At 47.1% G+C, this 18,393-nt stretch overlaps 1 protein-coding gene across 6 annotated transcripts in view; it reads right to left on the bottom strand.

Annotated features, from left to right (window-relative positions):
• RNF216 (ring finger protein 216) overlaps positions 1–18,393 on the bottom strand; it is a 161,449-nt gene that overhangs the window by 27,957 nt on the left and 115,099 nt on the right. For 5 of the 6 annotated variants that reach the window (XM_009202556.3, XM_031664921.1, XM_003895685.4 and 2 more), the window contains one exon: positions 5,496–5,593. In XM_009202556.3, the coding sequence (XP_009200820.1) occupies positions 5,496–5,593 (98 nt within the window). Of the gene's footprint in view, positions 1–5,491; positions 5,594–18,393 lie in introns of those variants that run through there. The other variant, XM_021935626.1, reaches the window with a different exon arrangement.

The following is an 18,393-nucleotide window of genomic DNA, read 5'->3' as shown; positions in this document are numbered from 1 at the left end:
CTAGTTTTTTGTATTTTTTTTTTTTTTTGAGACGGAGTCTCGCTCTGCCGCCCAGGCTGGAGTGCAGTGGCGGGATCTCAGCTCACTGCAAGCTCCGCCTCCCGGGTTCACGCCATTCTCCGGCCTCAGCCTCCCGAGTAGCTGGGACTACAGGTGCCCGCCACCTCGCCCGGCTAGTTTTTTGTATTTCTTAATAGAGACGGGGTTTCACTGTGTTAGCCAGGGTGGTCTCGATCTCCTGACCTCGTGATCCGCCCGTCTCGGCCTCCCAAAGTGCTGGGATTACAGGCTTGAGCCACCGCGCCCGGCCCAGTTTTTTGTATTTTTTAGTAGAGACGGGGTTTCACCGTGTTCGCCAGGATGGTCTCGATCTTCTGACCTCGTGATCCACCCGTCTCGGCCTCCCAAAGTGCTGGGATTACAGGCTTGAGCCACTGCGCCCGGCCGTTTTTTGTATTTTTTAGTAGAGATGGGGTTTCACCGTGTTAGCCAGGATGGTCTCGATCTCCTGACCTCGTGATCCACCCGTCTCGGCCTCCCAAAGTGCTGGGATTACAGGCTTGAGCCAAGTTTCTTAATTTCTATCTATACTCTCTACTTGTTCATACACTGTGCTCCTGGTTTCCTTTAGTTCTTTGCTCATGGTTTCACCTGGCTTTCTGAGCATATTTAAGACAGTTGATTCAAAGCATTTGTCTAGTACACCCAATGTGTCCTCAGAGATGGTTTCTATCAACTACTTTTTTCCCTGTGAATGGGCCATACTTTCCTGTTTGCTTTATAAATTATTGTTGAAAACTGGATATTTTGAATATTATACTATGAGAAGAGCCTAGAAATCAGGTTGCTTTTTGTAAGGTTTGTGATTGTTTAGTGACTTTTAAAAGTTATTTTTGTAAATTAGCCAAGCATGGTGGTACATGCTTATAATCCCAGCTACTCGGGAGGCTGAGGCATGAGAATTGCTTGAGGCCAGAGGCGGAGGTTGCAGTGAGCTGAGATCTCACCACTGCCACTGCACTCCAGCCTGGGTGACAGGGCGAGACTCCATCTCAAAAGAAAAAAAATAAAAATAAAAATAAAAAGCGGGGCCAGGCGTGGCAGCTCACGTCTGTAATCCCAGCACTTTAGGAGGCAGAGGAGGGTAGATCATGAGGTCTGAAGATCGAGACCATCCTGGCTACCATGGTGAAACCCCATCTCTACTAAAAATGCAAAAAATTAGTCGGGTATGGTGGCACACATGGCACATATCTGTAGTCCCAGCTACTCAGGAGGCTGAGGCATGAACCTGGGAGGTGGAGCTTGCAGTGAGCCGAGATAGCGCCACTGCACTCCAGCCTGGGTGACAGAGCAAGACTTCATCTCAAAAAGAAAAAAAAAAAAAAAAAAAAAGAAAATGCAGGAGACAGAAGAACAAGTTAAATAATACCATGGGAAACCAGCCAACTCTAGAAGACATTCTACAGGCCAATTATCCTTACTTTTTTCAGTAAGTGAATGGCATAACACAGTGTGTCGGGAAGAGAGAGTATCCTCATTAAAAGAGACTTAAGAGAAATAATTATCAAATGCAATGAATCTCGTTTGATCCTAACCTGAACAAACTAACTGCAGTACACATGTAAAGCTAATTTGAGATAATTAGCAGAACTGTGAAATTAGTACGAGATATTAAAGACTTAAAATTTTAATTTTAGTATTATTGGTGGTCATAAAGGTAAGCGCTATAGAAGAAAAATTTTTATGGGAGAAATGACATGCTGTCAGGGATTTGGATTTGCTTGAAAGTACTATAGCAGTTTAAAAATAAGAAACGGACGGCCGGGCGGGCGCGGTGGCTCACACCTGTAATCCCAGCACTTTGGGAGGCTGAGGCGGTGGGATCACTTGAGGTCAGGAATCGAGACCAGCCTGGCCAACCATGGCCAACAAGGTAAAACCCTGTCTCTACTAAAAATTCAAAAATCAGCTGGGCGAGGTGGCAGGCGCCTGTAATCCCAGCTACTTGGGAGGCTGAGGCAGGAGAATCGCTTGACCCGGGAGGCGGAGGTCACAGTGAGCCAAGGCACTCCAACCTAGTTGACAGAGGGAGACTCTGTCTAAAAAAAAAAGAAGAAAAGAAAGAAAGAGAGGGAGGGAGGATCACTCAAGCTTGGGGGGTCAAGGCTGAGGTGAGCTGTGATTGTGCCAATGCATTCCAGCCTGGATGACAGAATAAGACTCTGTCTCAATGGGGGAAAAAAAAGTTCTGACATTTGGCAGGACTCTGTGGCTCTTTGGTCCCAGTGGGGCTGTATGATAAGGCAAGTTGAAGCCCCTGGAACACCCTCTCTCTAAAGAAAACATACTACCAGATTCCTTTGGGCATCTTCAAGACTAGCACCACCATCAAAGACTTGTAAGATGCAGAGGCGATGATTCTCTCATGTCTCTTTTTACTTTTCATTTGGCTTGTACAGAAGAATGGCTCTTGGAGGACAGTGTACTCTAAGCCTCAAAAGATGCTGACTAGATGTGGCTGCTGTTCCAGATGTTGTTTCTCACCAGAACAAACAAACAGCCCTGGCAACTGGTATGCCGTGACTGATTTGGAAAATGCTTTTCCTGTCTGTTCAATAATCAGAGAACACCAGCAGCCAGTGAGGACCTTGATTATCTATCATCCAACAGGATAACACACTGTTCTACCACCTGAACGACACATGCAGATAGAACCTGGTGAACAGAAAGTAGCAAGTATGGTAGGATGTATTAATATGCTACATGAATGCCAGAAGGTGAGAGAGATATCCCTTGAATGTAGGAATGTGTAATCCCTATGAAGTTCTGGTGGTCTGGAGGTCAGGCATGTGTATCATGATATCCCTTCCAAAGCTAGACTCATGATAGAAGCATCCTCTATCACTAAGGAAGAAGCCCAACATTTGGGAGGCTGTTTTTGATTTTTGGAATCAACATGTATCACATTTGGATGTTCTGCTCTTATCCACTTACTGCTGATTTAAAAGGCTGCCAGGTTTAAACAGGACCCAGTTATGGGCTATGTGTGGCAGACCAATATGCTGAGTGGGACCCAGTGACAGGAATGGACAGGACACTCAGAATGAAGGCTGTGCGTTGTAAGTGATTCTCCTTCCAAGAAACATCTCACAGCCTGCTGTTGAGTCCTGGAGCAGTTCAGATGCCTGACCACAGGGCTGCATTCCTTCCTGGAGACCTGAGGAGAAAGTATCTTTGCTGCTCATTTGGGTTGTTTGCAGAATTCAGTCGTTTGTAGAATTCAGTTGAGGTGGTAGGACCAGGGTCCTACAGGGTTGGTGGCTCACGCCTGTGAGCTGGGTTGGTGGCTGTCAGCTGAGGGTTGTTCCTAACTTCTATAGGCTGCCTCAATCCTTGGCTCATGGCCACCTTCATCTATCTTCAAAGCCAGTAACGAGGGGCGGTCAAGTCCTTCTTACACTTGTCTGACTCTTCATCCCATACTAAGGGCTCTCTGCTTTTAAGGATTTGTAATTAGACTGGGTCTACTCGGATAATCCAGGTAACCTCCCCATCTCAAGGTCCTTAACGGTACAACCAAGGGCAAATCACATGGGCTCAGTTGCCTCATCTGTAAGAGAAGGATAATGGTATCCACCTGTGCTGCATACTTGGGAAACTGTCCAAATTGCCATTGCCGACTTCATTTTCTGAGTACCAAACTCCTTCCATATCCATTATATTTAAACTGGACATAAAGTCACCCAACTACAGGCTATATATGGTGCCTGCCTTGCCCATGTGATAATCTAGACCAATGTGGTACGAGCCGAAGTGAGATATACGTATATAATTACTGTATCACTCACAACATCAAGAAAAGCTGCCTACTTGGCAACTTACCTATTTCCCACTTTCTTTAGGTTTGAGTGTAAATGTGGCCACAATCTAGTTATAATCATGCAGATGAGAACACCACCCTCAGGGAAGGGTAAAGCAGTTAGACAATCTCTCTTTTTTTCTTTTTTGAGATAGAGTTTCCCTCTGTCGCCCAGGCTGGAGTGCAGAGGTGCGATCTTGGCTCACTGCAACCTCTGCCTCCCTGGTTCAAGCAATTCTCTTGCCTCAGCCTCCTGAGTAGCTGGGACTACAAGTGCGTGCCTACCACTTCTGGATAATTTTACTTTTTTATTTTTTGTAGAGATGAGGTTTTGTCATGTTGCCCAGGCTGGTCTCAAATTCGTGAGCTCAAGCGATCCGCCTGCTTGGCCTCCCAAAATGCCAGGATTATAGGCCTGAGCTACCACGCCTGGCTGTGAGACAATCTCTGAATAACATCAGGAGACAGATATGCACCCTCAGCTGCGTGGCAAGTCTAGATTGTTACGAGAGAGAGAAAGAGATTTCAGTAGTACTTTAGTCATTGCATTTTTTTTTTTTTTTTTTTTTGAGACAGAGTCTCACTCTGTTGCCCGGCTGGAGTGCAGTAGCACGATCTTGGCTCACTGCAACCTCCACCTCCTGGGTTCAAGTAATTCTCCTGCCTCAGCCTTCCAAGTAGCTGGGATTACAGGCAAGTGCCACCACTCAGCTAATTTTTGTACTTTTTTTTTTTTTTTTTCTCTTGAGACAGAGTCTCACTCTGTCACCCAGGCTGGAGTGCAGTGGCAGATCTCAGCTCACTGCAAGCTCCGCCTCCCGGGTTCACGCCATTCTCCTGCCTCAGCCTCCCAAGTAGCTGGGACTACAGGCGCCCGCCACCTCGCCCGGCCAGTTTTTTTGTATTTTTGTAGTAGAGACGGGGTTTTACCGTGTTAGCCAGGATGGTCTCGATCTCCTGACCTCGTGATCCGCCCGTCTCGGCCTCCCAAAGTGCTGGGATTACAGGCTTGAGCCACCGCGCCCGGCCTAATTTTTGTACTTTTAGTAGAGATGGGGTTTCGCCATGTTGGCCAGGATGGTCTCGATCTCCTGACCTTGTGATCCACCAGCCTCGGCCTCCCAAAGTGCTGGGATTACAGGCGTGAGCCACAGCACCCGGCCTGCATTTTAAAAAGTGAATATCTGTAACGTGCTCAGCCACGTAGAGAGGACTATACAAGTAATGGTTATTATTAGCATAGGTGTATCATTTTGTATTCTGGAGGTGGGCAATTCTACTTAGGTCTCAGACCAACAGTATACTGTAACACAGACATAAGCAACATCAGTGCAGTCTAAGCTAATTAAAACATGCTACTCGCTTATTTAGAAAATAAGGAAAAGGGGGGACCATCGTTTATTGAATTCACATGTGCCAGGCATTTATATGTTAATTTGTCTACTGAAATAACTCCATGAGGCTGCAGAGATGAGGAAGCAGAGGCTCGGGGTTAGGTCACTTCCCCAAGATCACTCCAGACTTGGGTGGCTCAAGCGTGTTCTTCCCACAGTAGTGTGCCCTCTCTGCCAAAAAGCAGGTTAATGGGGAAGTTGAGAATCAGCCCATAGCCCCTCTGAATTCTGTTACTCACATAGAGGTACGGTACTTGATGTCATCTTTTTCAGCCAGCTCTTCACAGGTGAGGCCATTATGTTCTTTCCAGAGTCCCTGACACTTCCTACAGGTTTCCTGGGGATAAAGGACAGACACAAAGACAACTCCTGGTGAGTGGACACCACAGAAGTTCCTGTTCAACAAAAGGGATATGAAATGAGCTTTACTTGGCTTGAATTATCTCAGGATGCCTCTCCTTTTCAGGGGGGATACTTCTAAAGACATCTTTTAATAGAAGAGGTAAGAGGTGGCAGGGCCAGGTGACTCACGTCTGTAGTACCAGCACTTTGGGAGGCTGTGGCAGGTCAGGAGTTTGAGACCAGCCTGGGCAACACAGTGAGACCCTGTCCCTTAAAAAAAGAGAAAGAGTTGGGGAAGGTGAGGGGAGTGGTAAGAATCATTAGAAGGATGCACAAGGAAAAATTTCTCTCCCTAGATCAAAAGGAAGTATTGCTCCCATCACCTAATTTGCATAAGGCTTTTTCTAAAATGCTCTGGGCCATGTGAAAAAACCAAAGGAGACGGATCTTGGGCAATCGTGGGTTTTTAAAACACAGTAGCACGAGCTGCTTGGAAGGGCCTGTCTGGATCTTGTTAATCTCTGCAAAATCCTTGTGCCCACATGCTGGCATCCAAAATGCGCTTCTACTGGATTGAAGAATAGCCTACTTCAGTTCATCAGGGGCTCCTAAGGGAGACTTTCCTCCGCTGCCCATCGCTCATCAGCATGGATGTCACACTTAAAAGTTTCACTTCAGACTGGGCACAGTGGCTCATGCCTGTAAACCCAGCACTTTAGGAGTCTGAAATGGGCAGATCACGAGGTCAGGAGATTGAGACCATCCTGGCTAACTGAAATCCCATTTCTGCTAAAAATAATAAATAAATAAATAAATAAATAAATTAGCCGGGCTTGGTGGCGGGTACCTGTAGTCCCAGATACTCGGGAGGCTGAGGCAGGAGAATGGTGTGAACCCGGGAGACGGAGCTTGCAGTGAGCCAAGATAGCGCCACTGCCCTCCAGCCTGGGCAAAAGAGTCTCCGTCTCAAAAAAAAAAAAAGTTTCACTTCATATATAAACATGCATGCTAAAGAATCACCACCTTTATTCTAGGATCCTTTATAGTTTATAAAATGCTTTCATATGTCCAGAAACTATCCCACATCAATACGAATAATTTAAAGAAATGTTAATCCAATGATCACAGGCGAAAGCCGAAATTATAACACTAATAAGTTATAGTGACAGTGCTGTCAGTTAGTCTGGGGAGACAGTGAAGGCTTGAGGAAGTGAAGCCTGAGATCCAAAAGACGAGTTAACAACAATTAGATGGGGCAGCGAAAAGAGATCAACACTCCAGACAATGGACAGCAAGAGAAGACTCTGGCAGGCAAAGCCGGACATGTTCAGTTCCTATGGCTGGACTGCAGACAGTGAGAACGGCCCTGGAGGCCTGCAAGCACCTGACCAGGCAAGGCCTTGAAGGGCATGAGGAGCAGTTTGTTCTTTATCCTATGAGCACTAGGAAGCCACCAAAAGGTGCCAAGTATGGAAGTAACAGAATCAGGTATATCTTTTTAAAAAAATCATTCTGGGTGGAAAACACTGGAGGGAGGAAAGAGTGAACGTGCAAAAGACAGGAGCTAGTAAAGCCACTCGGGAAGAGGCCACCAATGCCCAGACCAGGGTGGTGGGCAAGGACAGGAAGACAAGGGGACTGACTTGAGAGCAAGGAAGGAAGTACGACTGGCAGGTGTGGAGACGAGCTGCTGTGCCTGGCCCTTTTGTACATTCTGAATTTTATACTATATGTGTAATATCTAATAAAAAGAACTTAAAAAGGGAGACAAATGGAACAGACTGCTGAGGGAGCTCAGAACCTGATCCTTTTGGTGGGATGTCGTAAAAAGGCTCAATCAGGCTGGGCACAGTGGCTCACGCCTATAATCCCACACTTTGGGAGGCCAAGGCAGGCAAATCATTTGAGGTGAGAAGTTCGAGACCAGCCTAGCCAACATGGCGAAACCCCATCTCTACTAAAAATACAAAAATTAGCCAGGCGTGGTGGCTGGTGACTGTAATCCCAGCTACTTGGGAGGCTGATGCAGGAGAATCACTCGAACCTGGGAGGTGGAGGTTGCAGTGGGCAGAGATCACACCACGGCACTTTAGCCTGGGCAACAGAGCCAGACTCCATCTCAAAAAAAAAAAAAGGCTCAATCAATGGGCTGGGGTGGGTGGGGCAGAGAGGAACTGAAGGGACATACTACATTTAAATGCCACTGTTTCCGAGGGATGCGGAAGTGCTCTGGTCCCCCACCTGCATCCCATTCAGTAAACAAAGGTGATACATATTAGTGTGCCTATTGCCCACCAAAACATACAGTAGCACAAACCCATTTTTCTAAGACCTTGTGCCTGACTATTGCAGGAAGCTGGAGGATAAACAACAGCTGGAGAATAGATGAGCTGATGTTTGGCTCCTAACCTCTAAAACAGTGCCAACCCAGCCCCTTCCAGGAGTAACAGCTTGAAAACAATACATGGCATTTAGACAGTTTTTAGCATTCCTGGCAATTCCGTTATTAATTCATGGGTCTTCTTCATAAGGGAAGAAACCCCATTTTTGAAGTGAGGCACAGGCCCACAAGGGCAAAATGGCCTGGCCAAGCTGGAGCCAGGTGTGTGTGAGGGCCACTGTGAGGCCCTCTGCCTTGCTCACCCTCTACATCACAGTGCTTCTTCTGTAGGTGAACGTGTGGGTTTTCAGCCAGGGCGCTTCTTACTGAAGAGCCCAAGGGCCCCGGGAGAACATAGCTGAAACGTCTTTTGAAAAGACTATGTGGCACTTTGGGAGGCCGAGGCGGAGGGATCACCTGAGGTAAGAAGTTCGAGACCAGCCTGGCCAACACGGGTGAAACCCTGTGTCTACTAAAAATACAAAAATTAGCCGGGCATGGTGGCACATGCCTATAATCCCAGCTGAGGCAATCCCTGTGAGGCTGAGGCAGAATTCCTTGACGCAGGGAGGCAGAGGTTGCAGTGAGTGAGCAGAGATCGCACCACTGCACTCCAGCTTGGGCAACAGAGCAAGACTGTCTGAAAAAAAAAAAAAAAAAAAAAAAAAGACAAGACTATGTAGCTAGATACGAAACCTACAATTAAAATAAGGCAAGCAAATAGCAGGCTGCGGAGTTTAACACTTGGAGCTCTCTCTGTGTAGTGTCTTTAAAATGTACTCTCTCTTCTAAGAAGTATAAATTTTACTAAATTGTAGTTCCCTCCTCTCAGGCACAGATAGGCTTTGCTCCTAAACTCAACAAATGCTTACGCATATTAGGAAGAAATGCTCTTGAACGTTTTTTCTTTTCTTTTCTTTATTTTTTTTGAGTCAGGGTCGCGCTCTGTCACCCAGGCTGGAGTGAGATCTCGGCTCACTGCAACCTCCATGTCCTGGGCTCAAGCGATCTCCCACCTCAGCCTCCTGGGTAGCTGGGACTACCAGTGCTCATGCCTGTAATTCCAGCACTTTGGAAGGCCGAGTGGGGCGGATTACCTGAGGTCAGGAGTTCAAGATCAGCCTGGGCAACATGGTGAAACCTCGTCTCTACTAAAAATACGAAAATTAGCTGGGCATGGTGGCGGGCGTCTGTAATCCCAGCTACTCCGGAAGCTGAGACAGGAGAATTGCTTGAACCCAGGAGGTGGAGGTTGCAGTGAGCCGAGATCGTGCCACTACACTCCAGCCTGGGTGACAGAGCAAGATTCAGTCACAAACAAACAAAGTGCTGGGATTACAGGCGTGAGCCACTGTGTCCAGCATCTTGCATGTTTAACATGATAACCACATTCTTCAATCTGTGGTTTACAAGAAAGCCCCAAAGGACCATTTTGGAAGGCAAAGTACACTTTGACAAGTAACCTCAAAACAAGAAGAACAGTGTATCGTGGCCATCGAGCGGGACCACACTTTCTATCACCTTGTGCCTTTCCGATTGGTGGAAACCGCGGAGTTTACCATCATCCCAAATACAACAAGCAGGCAGGCAGCTCCCGCCCTCTCAGTGGGGAAGAGCATGCATGTTGGGTAGCTTGTTAACAAACAGCCGCCAGGCCACGTTCTTCATGTCATCAGGGAGGTTGCTGTTTAAGTTTATGATGCCCTTTGGTCCTCAAAATACATTAAAGTGTTTTGACTGTTCATGAGGTCTTCACTTTACAACATAAACACTTCAGTCTTCCTTTATTCATTTTCTGCTGCCTGGATAATGATTAATGAATAAAGCAGAAGATTAAATTCAATTCCAGATGACCTTATCAGGGAGCTGAAATTTCTTCACATAAACACAGCTTTCTCAAGAACTAGTAGACAAATGTATCCGGCCATCACCTCCTCCAAGCCCAGCAAGTGATAATAATCTTGAGACCTTTGGGTCTGTTGGTAAAGAATCCAAAAGAAAATCTGAGCCCACAAGCCAGTCACCAGGTTCTGTGTTTGTTTCCTTGCCTTCCTTGCAAAGCCACCTGGAAGGTGTCCGTCCCTGTGCGCGCTAGATTTCAGTTGCTGACTTCCATCCACCCTTGTCTCAGAAGCAGAATACAGTACAAACTGCTCCCTTACTTTTAAAATGGTTCCTCCAGTGAAACCTGTCAACTAACTCTCTAGGGGAGAGAAGTCACTGACATGCCACAGGGCATTAGGCTGTGGTCAATCCAGAAGTAGCTTCAGAAATTTCAGCCCTCTGTTCTGTCACCTCAAAAAATGGTGAGACTGGGCCGGGCGCGGTGGCTCACGCCTGTAATCCCAGCACTTTGGGAGGCCGAGGCGGGTGGATCACCTGCGGTTGGGAGTTTGAGACCAGCCTGACCAACAGGGGAAACCCCATCTCTACTAAAAATACAAAATTAGCCAGGCATGGTGGTGCATGCCTGTAATCCCAGTTACTCAAGAGGCTGAGGCAGAACAGCTTGAACCCAGGAGGCAGTGATTTCGGTGAGCTGAGATCACGCCATTGCACTCCAGCCTGGGCAATAAGAGTGACATTCTGTCTCAAAAAAACAAAACAAAACAAAACAAAACAACAATGGTGAGACTATAAATCCCCAGCACTCTTGAGGTAAAAGGCCCGGACACTTGACTATTCGCAAATGCTCAGCGAGGGACCACAGGACCATGGGCTTCCAGGCCATCTGTGTCTTCCAGTTGTCAAAGATTCTGGTCCTCCCCACCCATAGACCCAAATGACATACAGAAGGTCCAGAAAGACACTGATTTTAAGACGGAATCCCTTAAATCTCAGGGGTTTATGCTGGAACCCCTGAGAATCAATAAAGTTCAACAAAATCAAAGCTCAGGTAGATTCAGTGGACTTTCTTTCCTTTCACTAAGGGAATCCAAGAACCTCTAGTTTTCCTAAGTCAAGAATGCACATATGAGCCGAATAAGGCTTGGTCCTTGCCTTCAAGGAGTGCATTCTACCAACAGAGTTACATATTGGGGCAAATCAAGTACAGCATAATGGAAGTTCAGTGTAACGTGCATGCACACACGGCAGGGGAGCATGCATATGCATGCGGAGGAGAAAGAGGTGAGTCAGACAAGGATTCTTTGAGGAGCTGACAACTTCATGGGATTGACTACAGTAAATGCCATGAGTAATCAGAACCTCCATGCAACCAATAAAGTGCTTCTCCTACTGGGATCTACATCTTAGTGAAATGCTTTTCCAGCAATGAAAGCCATTAAAGCCAAGCATCTGAACCTCAGAACCAATGCTCAAACCAAACATTTCAACAATGAAACATAGTTCGATAGATTCCTATTTTAATAAGCACAGAAAGTTTTCATCTCATTAAATAAAATTATTTTGGGCCGGGCACAGTGGCTCACGCTTGTAGTCTTAGCACTCTGGGAAGCCGATGTGTGCAGATCACTTAAGTCCAGGAATTTGAGACCAGCCTGGGCAACACAGTGAGACCCCACCTCTACAAAAAATACAAAAATATATAGCTGGGTGTGGTGGTATGTGCCTGTAGTCTCAGCTACTTGGGAGGCTGAGGTGGGAGGATTTCTTGAGCCTGGGAGGTAGAGGCTGCAGTGAGCTTTGATCATGCTATTGCAGTTCACTCTGGGTGACAGAGACTGCCTAAAAAAAAAAAAATTTTTTTTTACCTCACTTGAATAAAACAGTATATTTTAAAGTATGATTCATTTCATTATACCCCCCTCTTTTTTTTTTTTGAGACAGAATCTTGCTCTGTTGCCCAGACTGGAGTGCAGTGGCACCATCTTGGCTCACTGCAAGCTCCGCCTCCCAAGTAGCTGGGACTACAGGCGCCGGCCACCTCGCCCCGCTAATTTTTTGTATATTTAGTAAAGGCGGTGTTTCACCGTGTTAGCCGGGATGGTCTCGATCTCCTGACCTCGTGATCCACCTGCCTCGGCCTCCCAAAGTGCTGGGATTACAGGTGTGAGCCACCGTGCCCGGCCTCATTATACTCTTTTAAGTTTTCTGTATTGGCCGGGCGCGGTGGCTCAAGCCTGTAATCCCAGCAACTTTGGGAGGCTGAGACGGGCGGATCATGAGCTCAGGAGATCGAGACCATCCTGGCTAACACGGTGAAACCCCGTCTCTACTAAAAAATACAAAAAACTAGCCGGGCGAGGTGGCGGGCGCCTGCAGTCCCAGCTACACGGGAGGCTGAGGCCGGAGAATGGTGTAAACCCAGGAGGCGGAGCTTGCAGTGAGCTGAGATCCGGCCACTGCACTCCAGCCTGGGCGACAGAGCGAGACTCCGTCTCAAAAAAAAAAAAAAAAGTTTTCTGTATCTGTGTATGTTTTGCAATGTTACGTTACAACAGTAGCACACATGTAACCTACAAATAAACACACAGCTGAGGGTGTCCTCTGCACAATTTTTCTGATATGGCGAGCAATAAAATCGTGCATCTGCTGCTCTCAATATTGAAAGGCCATGGAGGAGGCCTGGATAGTGCAGCAATGTGTCAGAATACTTCCATTAATTAATGAGCTTGAGACCAAAGACAGAAAGATGGTTGAGAAGCAACTGGAAGAGTCTATGAAAGAGATGAGGGTGAGACAGAAGCCTAGAAAGACTTCTAGGTTTCTGATGTGGGACACTAGTAAGATTGGTGGAAACACAAACTTAGATCAAGTGGTGCAGGATAAGATCTGAGTAAGGGCGGGAGGCAGAGGCAAGTTTAGTTCCAGACCAGCTTACTTATTCACTCACTTATGTGCTCTTCCAATATTTGCTGAATTTCTGTCATTTGTATGAGACACTGGAGATACAGCAACAAACAAGTTAGGCTCAGATTCTATCTTCATGACGCTTATGTTTTATTGAAAAACACAGATATTAACAGAGACTAGGGGCCAGGAGAGCCCATTAGAGGATGTGACATTTAAGCTGGGTCTTAAAGGAGGAGTCAGCTATGTATGGGTACAGAGGGAAGAGCAAGGGTGAAGGCTTCAGGGCAGGAGAGGGTCTGTCTCATGCTGAGAAAGTCAGTATGGCTGGAGCCCACTGGGGGAGAGCTGAGAATGGACCATGGTCACCCAGTAGGACTGAGGCTGTAAGGGAGAAGTTTGGAAAGCCAGGCTGATCAGGTGGGAAATGCAACCATCTGGTTGACATTTCAAAAGATTCTTCTGGCTGCTATTGTTAAAGGGATGGTTTGCTGGGGTTGTAGGACCTTGCAGCACCTCCTTTCTAAACTAAGGCCAAGTAAATAACTTCGAGGGGAACAGGCTCAGAGTCTGGATTTGATTCTTGGTTAGATTTCCGCAATAGTCCTCCATAAATAAGGGCACAGCTTACTTCCTGAACCAAGGTGTGCCAACACCAAGCCTGGCAGGGGCAGGTAAGGCTGACCTGCAACGGGGCAACAGCAGCACACCTATATTTTTTTGTTAAGAATAAGAGAACCACATTTCCTGATACGGTTTCAGAAAGGGACTTTATTACTATTATTCTTAATATTTTAATTAATTAATTATTTTTTAGAGACAAGGTCTTGCTCTGTTGCCCAGGCTGGAGCGCAGTGGTGCTATTACGGCTCGCTATAACCTTGACCTCCTGGTTCTAGAGGCAATTCTCTTGCCTCTACCTTCCGAGTAGCGGGGACTACGATCACGTGGCACTACAGCTAAATTTTGTTATTTGTACAGACAGGTATTGCTATGTTTCCCAGGCTGGTCTCAAATTTCTGGGCCCAAGCGATCTGCCCACCATGGCCTCCCAAAGTATTGCCACAGAGCCCGCCCTGTTTTAATGTTTTTTTTTTTTTTTTGAGATGGAGTCTCGCTTTATTGCCAGGCTGAAGTGCAGTGGTGCAATCTTGGTTCACTGCAACCTCTGCCTTCCGGGTTCAAGTGATTCTCCTGCCTCAGTCTCCCAAGTAGCTGGGAATACAGGCGCCTGCCACCACACCCAGCTAATTTTTCTATTTTTAGTAGAGATGGGGTTTCACAATGTTGGCCAGGATGGTCTCAATCTCTTGACCTCGTGATTCACCCACCTCGGCCTCCCAAAGTGCTGGGATTACAGGCGTGAGGTACTGTTTTAATTTTAATGATTGATTGAGACAGGGTCTCACTGTGTCACCCAGGCTGGAGTGCAGTGGCACAATCTTGGCTAACTACAGTCACGACCTCCCTGGCTCAAGTCATCCTCCCACCTCAGCCTCCCAAGTAGCTGGGACCACAGGTGTGCACCACCATGCCTGGCTAATTTTTTGTAGAGATGGGGTCTTGCCATGTTGCCCAGGCTCGTCTCAAACTCCTGGAGTCAAGCAATCTGCAAGACTCAGCCTCCCAAAGTGCTGGGATTACAGATGTGAGCCACCACGCCTGGCCTGGGGAACATCTTTAACAAAGGTCTAAAACTCCTGCTTTTCACAGTACTAGCCCAATGTTCCTGAAGGCTTAGGTTTTTTTTTTTTTTTTTTGAAGACAGCATCTCGGTTTGTCATCTAGGCTGGAGTGCAGTGGTGTGATTCTGACTCACTGCAACTTCTGCCTCCAGGGTTCAAGATTCTCATGCCTCAGTCTCCCAAGTAGCTGGAATTACAGGTATGCACCACCATGCTCAGCTAATTTTTATATTTTTAGTAAAGACAGGGTTTCGCCACATTGGCTAGACTGGTCTTGAATTCCTGGCCTCAAGTGATCTGCCCACCTTGGCCTCCCAAAGTGCTGGGATTACAGGCATGAACCACTGTGCCTGGTCCCTGTGGGCTGTTTATTGAAGGGATGGGGTCTCACTGTATTGCCCAGTCAGTGGTGCCAGCATAGCTCGTGGCAGTCTCCTCAGTAGCCTGAACTTAAAGGTGTGCACCCAGCTTGTAGGCCTAGATTTTTTGTTAAAGAAAGAAATGAAACCTGCTAGGACTGAAAATTTACACATCTTCACACAGGGTGCTTTACATCTCAATCTTCACAGCAACTCTACAGGGAAGTACTGGAGCATTATTCCCACTTTTAAAAAAGTAAATACAGCCGGGTGTGGTGGCTCACACTTGTAATCCCAGCACTTTGGGAGGCCGAGGCAGATGGATCACTTGAGGTCAGGAGTTTGAGACCAGCCTGGCCAACATGGTGAAATCCCGTCTCTACAAAAAACACAAAAATTAGCCAGGCGTGGCAGTGCATGTCTATAATCCCAGCTACTTGGGAGGCTGAGGCATGAGAATCGTTCGAATCTGGGAGGCAGAGGTTGCAGTGAGCTGAATTGTGCCACTGCACTCCAGCCTGGACAACGCAGTCAGACTCTGCTCAAACAAAAACAAAAACAAAAACAAAAAAGGTAAGAGAAAAAGAAGGCTCAGAGGGTCCAATTAACTTGGTCGAGGTCACAGAGCTTTGGACATGAGTCTGTCTGATCCCAAATCTACTTGCTCTTTCTACTCTAGTCCCACTGCATGCTGACATGGTATTTGCTAGCAAGAGCAGGTCACTATTTACTGGAGAACCCAAGGGCATGTGGCTCATGAGACAAACCGAGGTTACAATGGCATCTTGTGTGAGGAGACCAGAGAGGAACAATCAGCAAAGCTGGGTGTGAGCGTCAGGGCATCAAAGGCAGCTGCAGCTGTGCAGGATGCCTGCTTGCCTGGGCTTCCTGGAGAGCTGGGAATGCTAAGTAAGAGGCAGGATGGGATGGAATCAGACCTGAGGATACCCTTTCTTACTGGTAATGATAAGAACCTGTTAATTACAGGGTGATCTCAGACTGGACACGTGTGAGGAAGTAGCTGTTCCTGCCACCTTTGGCCAGTTGCACGTCTGGCGGCATAGCAAAAGGAAGTCCATTTTTAGATTTCCATTACTGCCTAAACAGAGACAGGCTCCATGAAAGTGTTCCATAGTCACTCCTTCAACCAACCCCTGGACCCTTTCTTATAAATACATGCCACTTACCTCCTCAAAGGTAGCCAGGATCATGGCATTAAGATGTGCTAATGGCATTGCTTGAGATTATCACCATCACTGAAACTGCTCTGGGTCAGTTTTGTTTAGAGCAATGCAGGTAACAGAGACAGCTTCTGCACTGAAAGGAATGAAGACAGTCTCACGTTCCCACCTTTGCCCCTTCCACCAGTGCCACTGAGAGCCTTCCATCAGTGCTGCAGAGTGGGATCGGTATAAAACGAAGCCCCTATCCTTTTAGAGTCTACTCACAAACAGATAACTCTATACTCTGAGGAAGACGGTGAGTACTTCAGAGGAAACTAAAGCCAGCTAAGGGGCAGGTAGTGTTAACAGGGAGGGTGCCATCTGACACTGGTTTGTCAGGGAAGGCCTGTGTGGAGCTGGCACTTCTGCTTGAACCTGAAGTCTATCTGGTAGAAAAGCGTTCCAGGCAGAGGGAATGCAAGCAGGACAGTAGACGGAGCTGGGACAGGAGAGAGAGCTCAGAGAATCAGTTCTCCCTGGGTCAGCACCCACACTCACTAAGCCCTCAATGGCACAAAACGAGGCCTAAGAATGTCCCTTCTCTTCTGGCAACACCTACTCACCAGTTCTCCTTTCAAATACCAGTGGCTCTGGGAAACCCAAATGACCCGGGAAAAGCTGGCATTTGCTCACTGGGCTCCCAGAGCCCTTGGCTTATGCATTGTTACTGCACTTTTAATGGCGTCTTGTATGTCACATCTCTTCCAAAAGCCAGGCGCTCCTTGTGGCAAAGATAATGTCCTGCTGGTCACTATGGACAGGCTTGGCATGGAGGGCTCAATTCATCCATTAAAAAAAAAGTTCACTTGGCCAGGCGTGGTGGCTCACGCCTGTAATACCAGCACTTTGGGAGGCCGAGGTGGGTGGATCACGAGGTCAGGAGATCGAGATCATCCTGGCTAATACAGTGAAACCCCGTCTCTACTAAAAATACAAAAAAAAAAAAATTAGCCAGGCATGGTGGTGGGCGCCTGTAGTGCCAGCTACTTGGGAGGCTGAGGCAGGAGAATGGCGTGAACCTGGGAGGCAGAGCTTGCAGTGAGCTGAGATCGCGCCACTGCACTCCAGCCTGGGTGACAGAGCGAGACTCCGTCACAAAAAAAAAAAAAAAAAAAAAAAAAAGTTCACTTGAGGCTGGACACAGTAGCTCAAGCCTGTAATCCCAGCACTTTGGGAAGCTGAGGAGGGCAGGTCACAAGGTCAGGAGATCGAGACCAGCCTGGCCAACAGAGTGAAACCCCGTCTTTACTAAAAATACAAAAATTAGCTGGGTGTGGTGGCGCACGCCTGTAGTCCCAGCTACTCAGGAGGCTGAGGCAGAAGAATCGCTTGAACCCAGAAGGCAGAGGGTGCAGTGAGTCGAGATCCTGCCACTGCACTCCAGCCTGGGCAACAGAGTGGGAGTCCGCCTCAAAACAAAACAAAAACCCCAAAACAAAAAACAAGTTCACTTGAGTGCCTATTCTGTGCCACATGGGGATGTGATGGAGATGAAGCCAGGAGAATTCCTGACCTGGAGAGGCTCGTAATCAACCACGGTACGTCTCAGGTATCTTCGGATTTCTAGGGCCTAGCACTAGATTTGAGCGACACAAGGTGCTGAATGTCTCAGGTGGAGGCTGGCAAGACAAAGCACATCTTCTCCATGTAGAGTTATAAATGTATCCCACCCCACTACTGGGACTTTTTTGTACTTTACATGGGCAAGAAAAAGCATATCCACATCCTCCCTGAAAGAACATTATTTCCTCCCTATTGGGTCTTATTTATAATTATTCCAAGTAGTTTATGAGAAAATGAAATTATTAATATATACGACCCTTTCAGGTTAATTCATTACAGCTTGAGCCCTAAAGATATGAGTTACTGTCGTTCCTTTCTTTGCTCCCTAATGTCTTTCCCCAATTTAATGCGTTAAACTATAAAGAGCAGTTATCACCAAACGGCTAATGACCAAATGCTTGCAGATGGTGTAAAGTACTGCATATATTTCAATTAGGATGTTCTGTCTTGATTTTCTCCTATAGTTTCAAGACGTGGAAGCTGTCAATCAGGATAAAAGGAGCTCACAAAAAGAAAACCCTGAAAATGTGTGCCCAAGAGAACTTCCGGTTTAGAGGGGTCAGGACTGAAAATGCACAGTCTGTCTGTCTGTGTCCCAGCCTGGCTCTCCCCGACACCCCCAGGGGCTGTGGAAGGCCAGTTGCTGCCCAAGGGTAGGCTGCAGGCTTCCCTCACTGGCCAGCATTCTCCTGTGCACTCTCAGCAATAAGATAGTCCAAACTGCCTGGGTCCAGTTCTTTTTTTTTTTTTTTTTTTTTTTTTTTGAGACGGAGTCTCACTGTGTCTCCCAGGCTGGAGTGCAGTGGCGCGATCTCGGCTCACTGCAAGCTCCG

This window comes from Papio anubis, chromosome 4, assembly GCF_008728515.1.
Source record: "Papio anubis isolate 15944 chromosome 4, Panubis1.0, whole genome shotgun sequence".
Lineage (NCBI taxonomy): Eukaryota > Metazoa > Chordata > Mammalia > Primates > Cercopithecidae > Papio > Papio anubis.
Note: the sequence above shows the minus strand (reverse complement) of the source record. Positions and strands in the feature narration are given on the sequence as shown.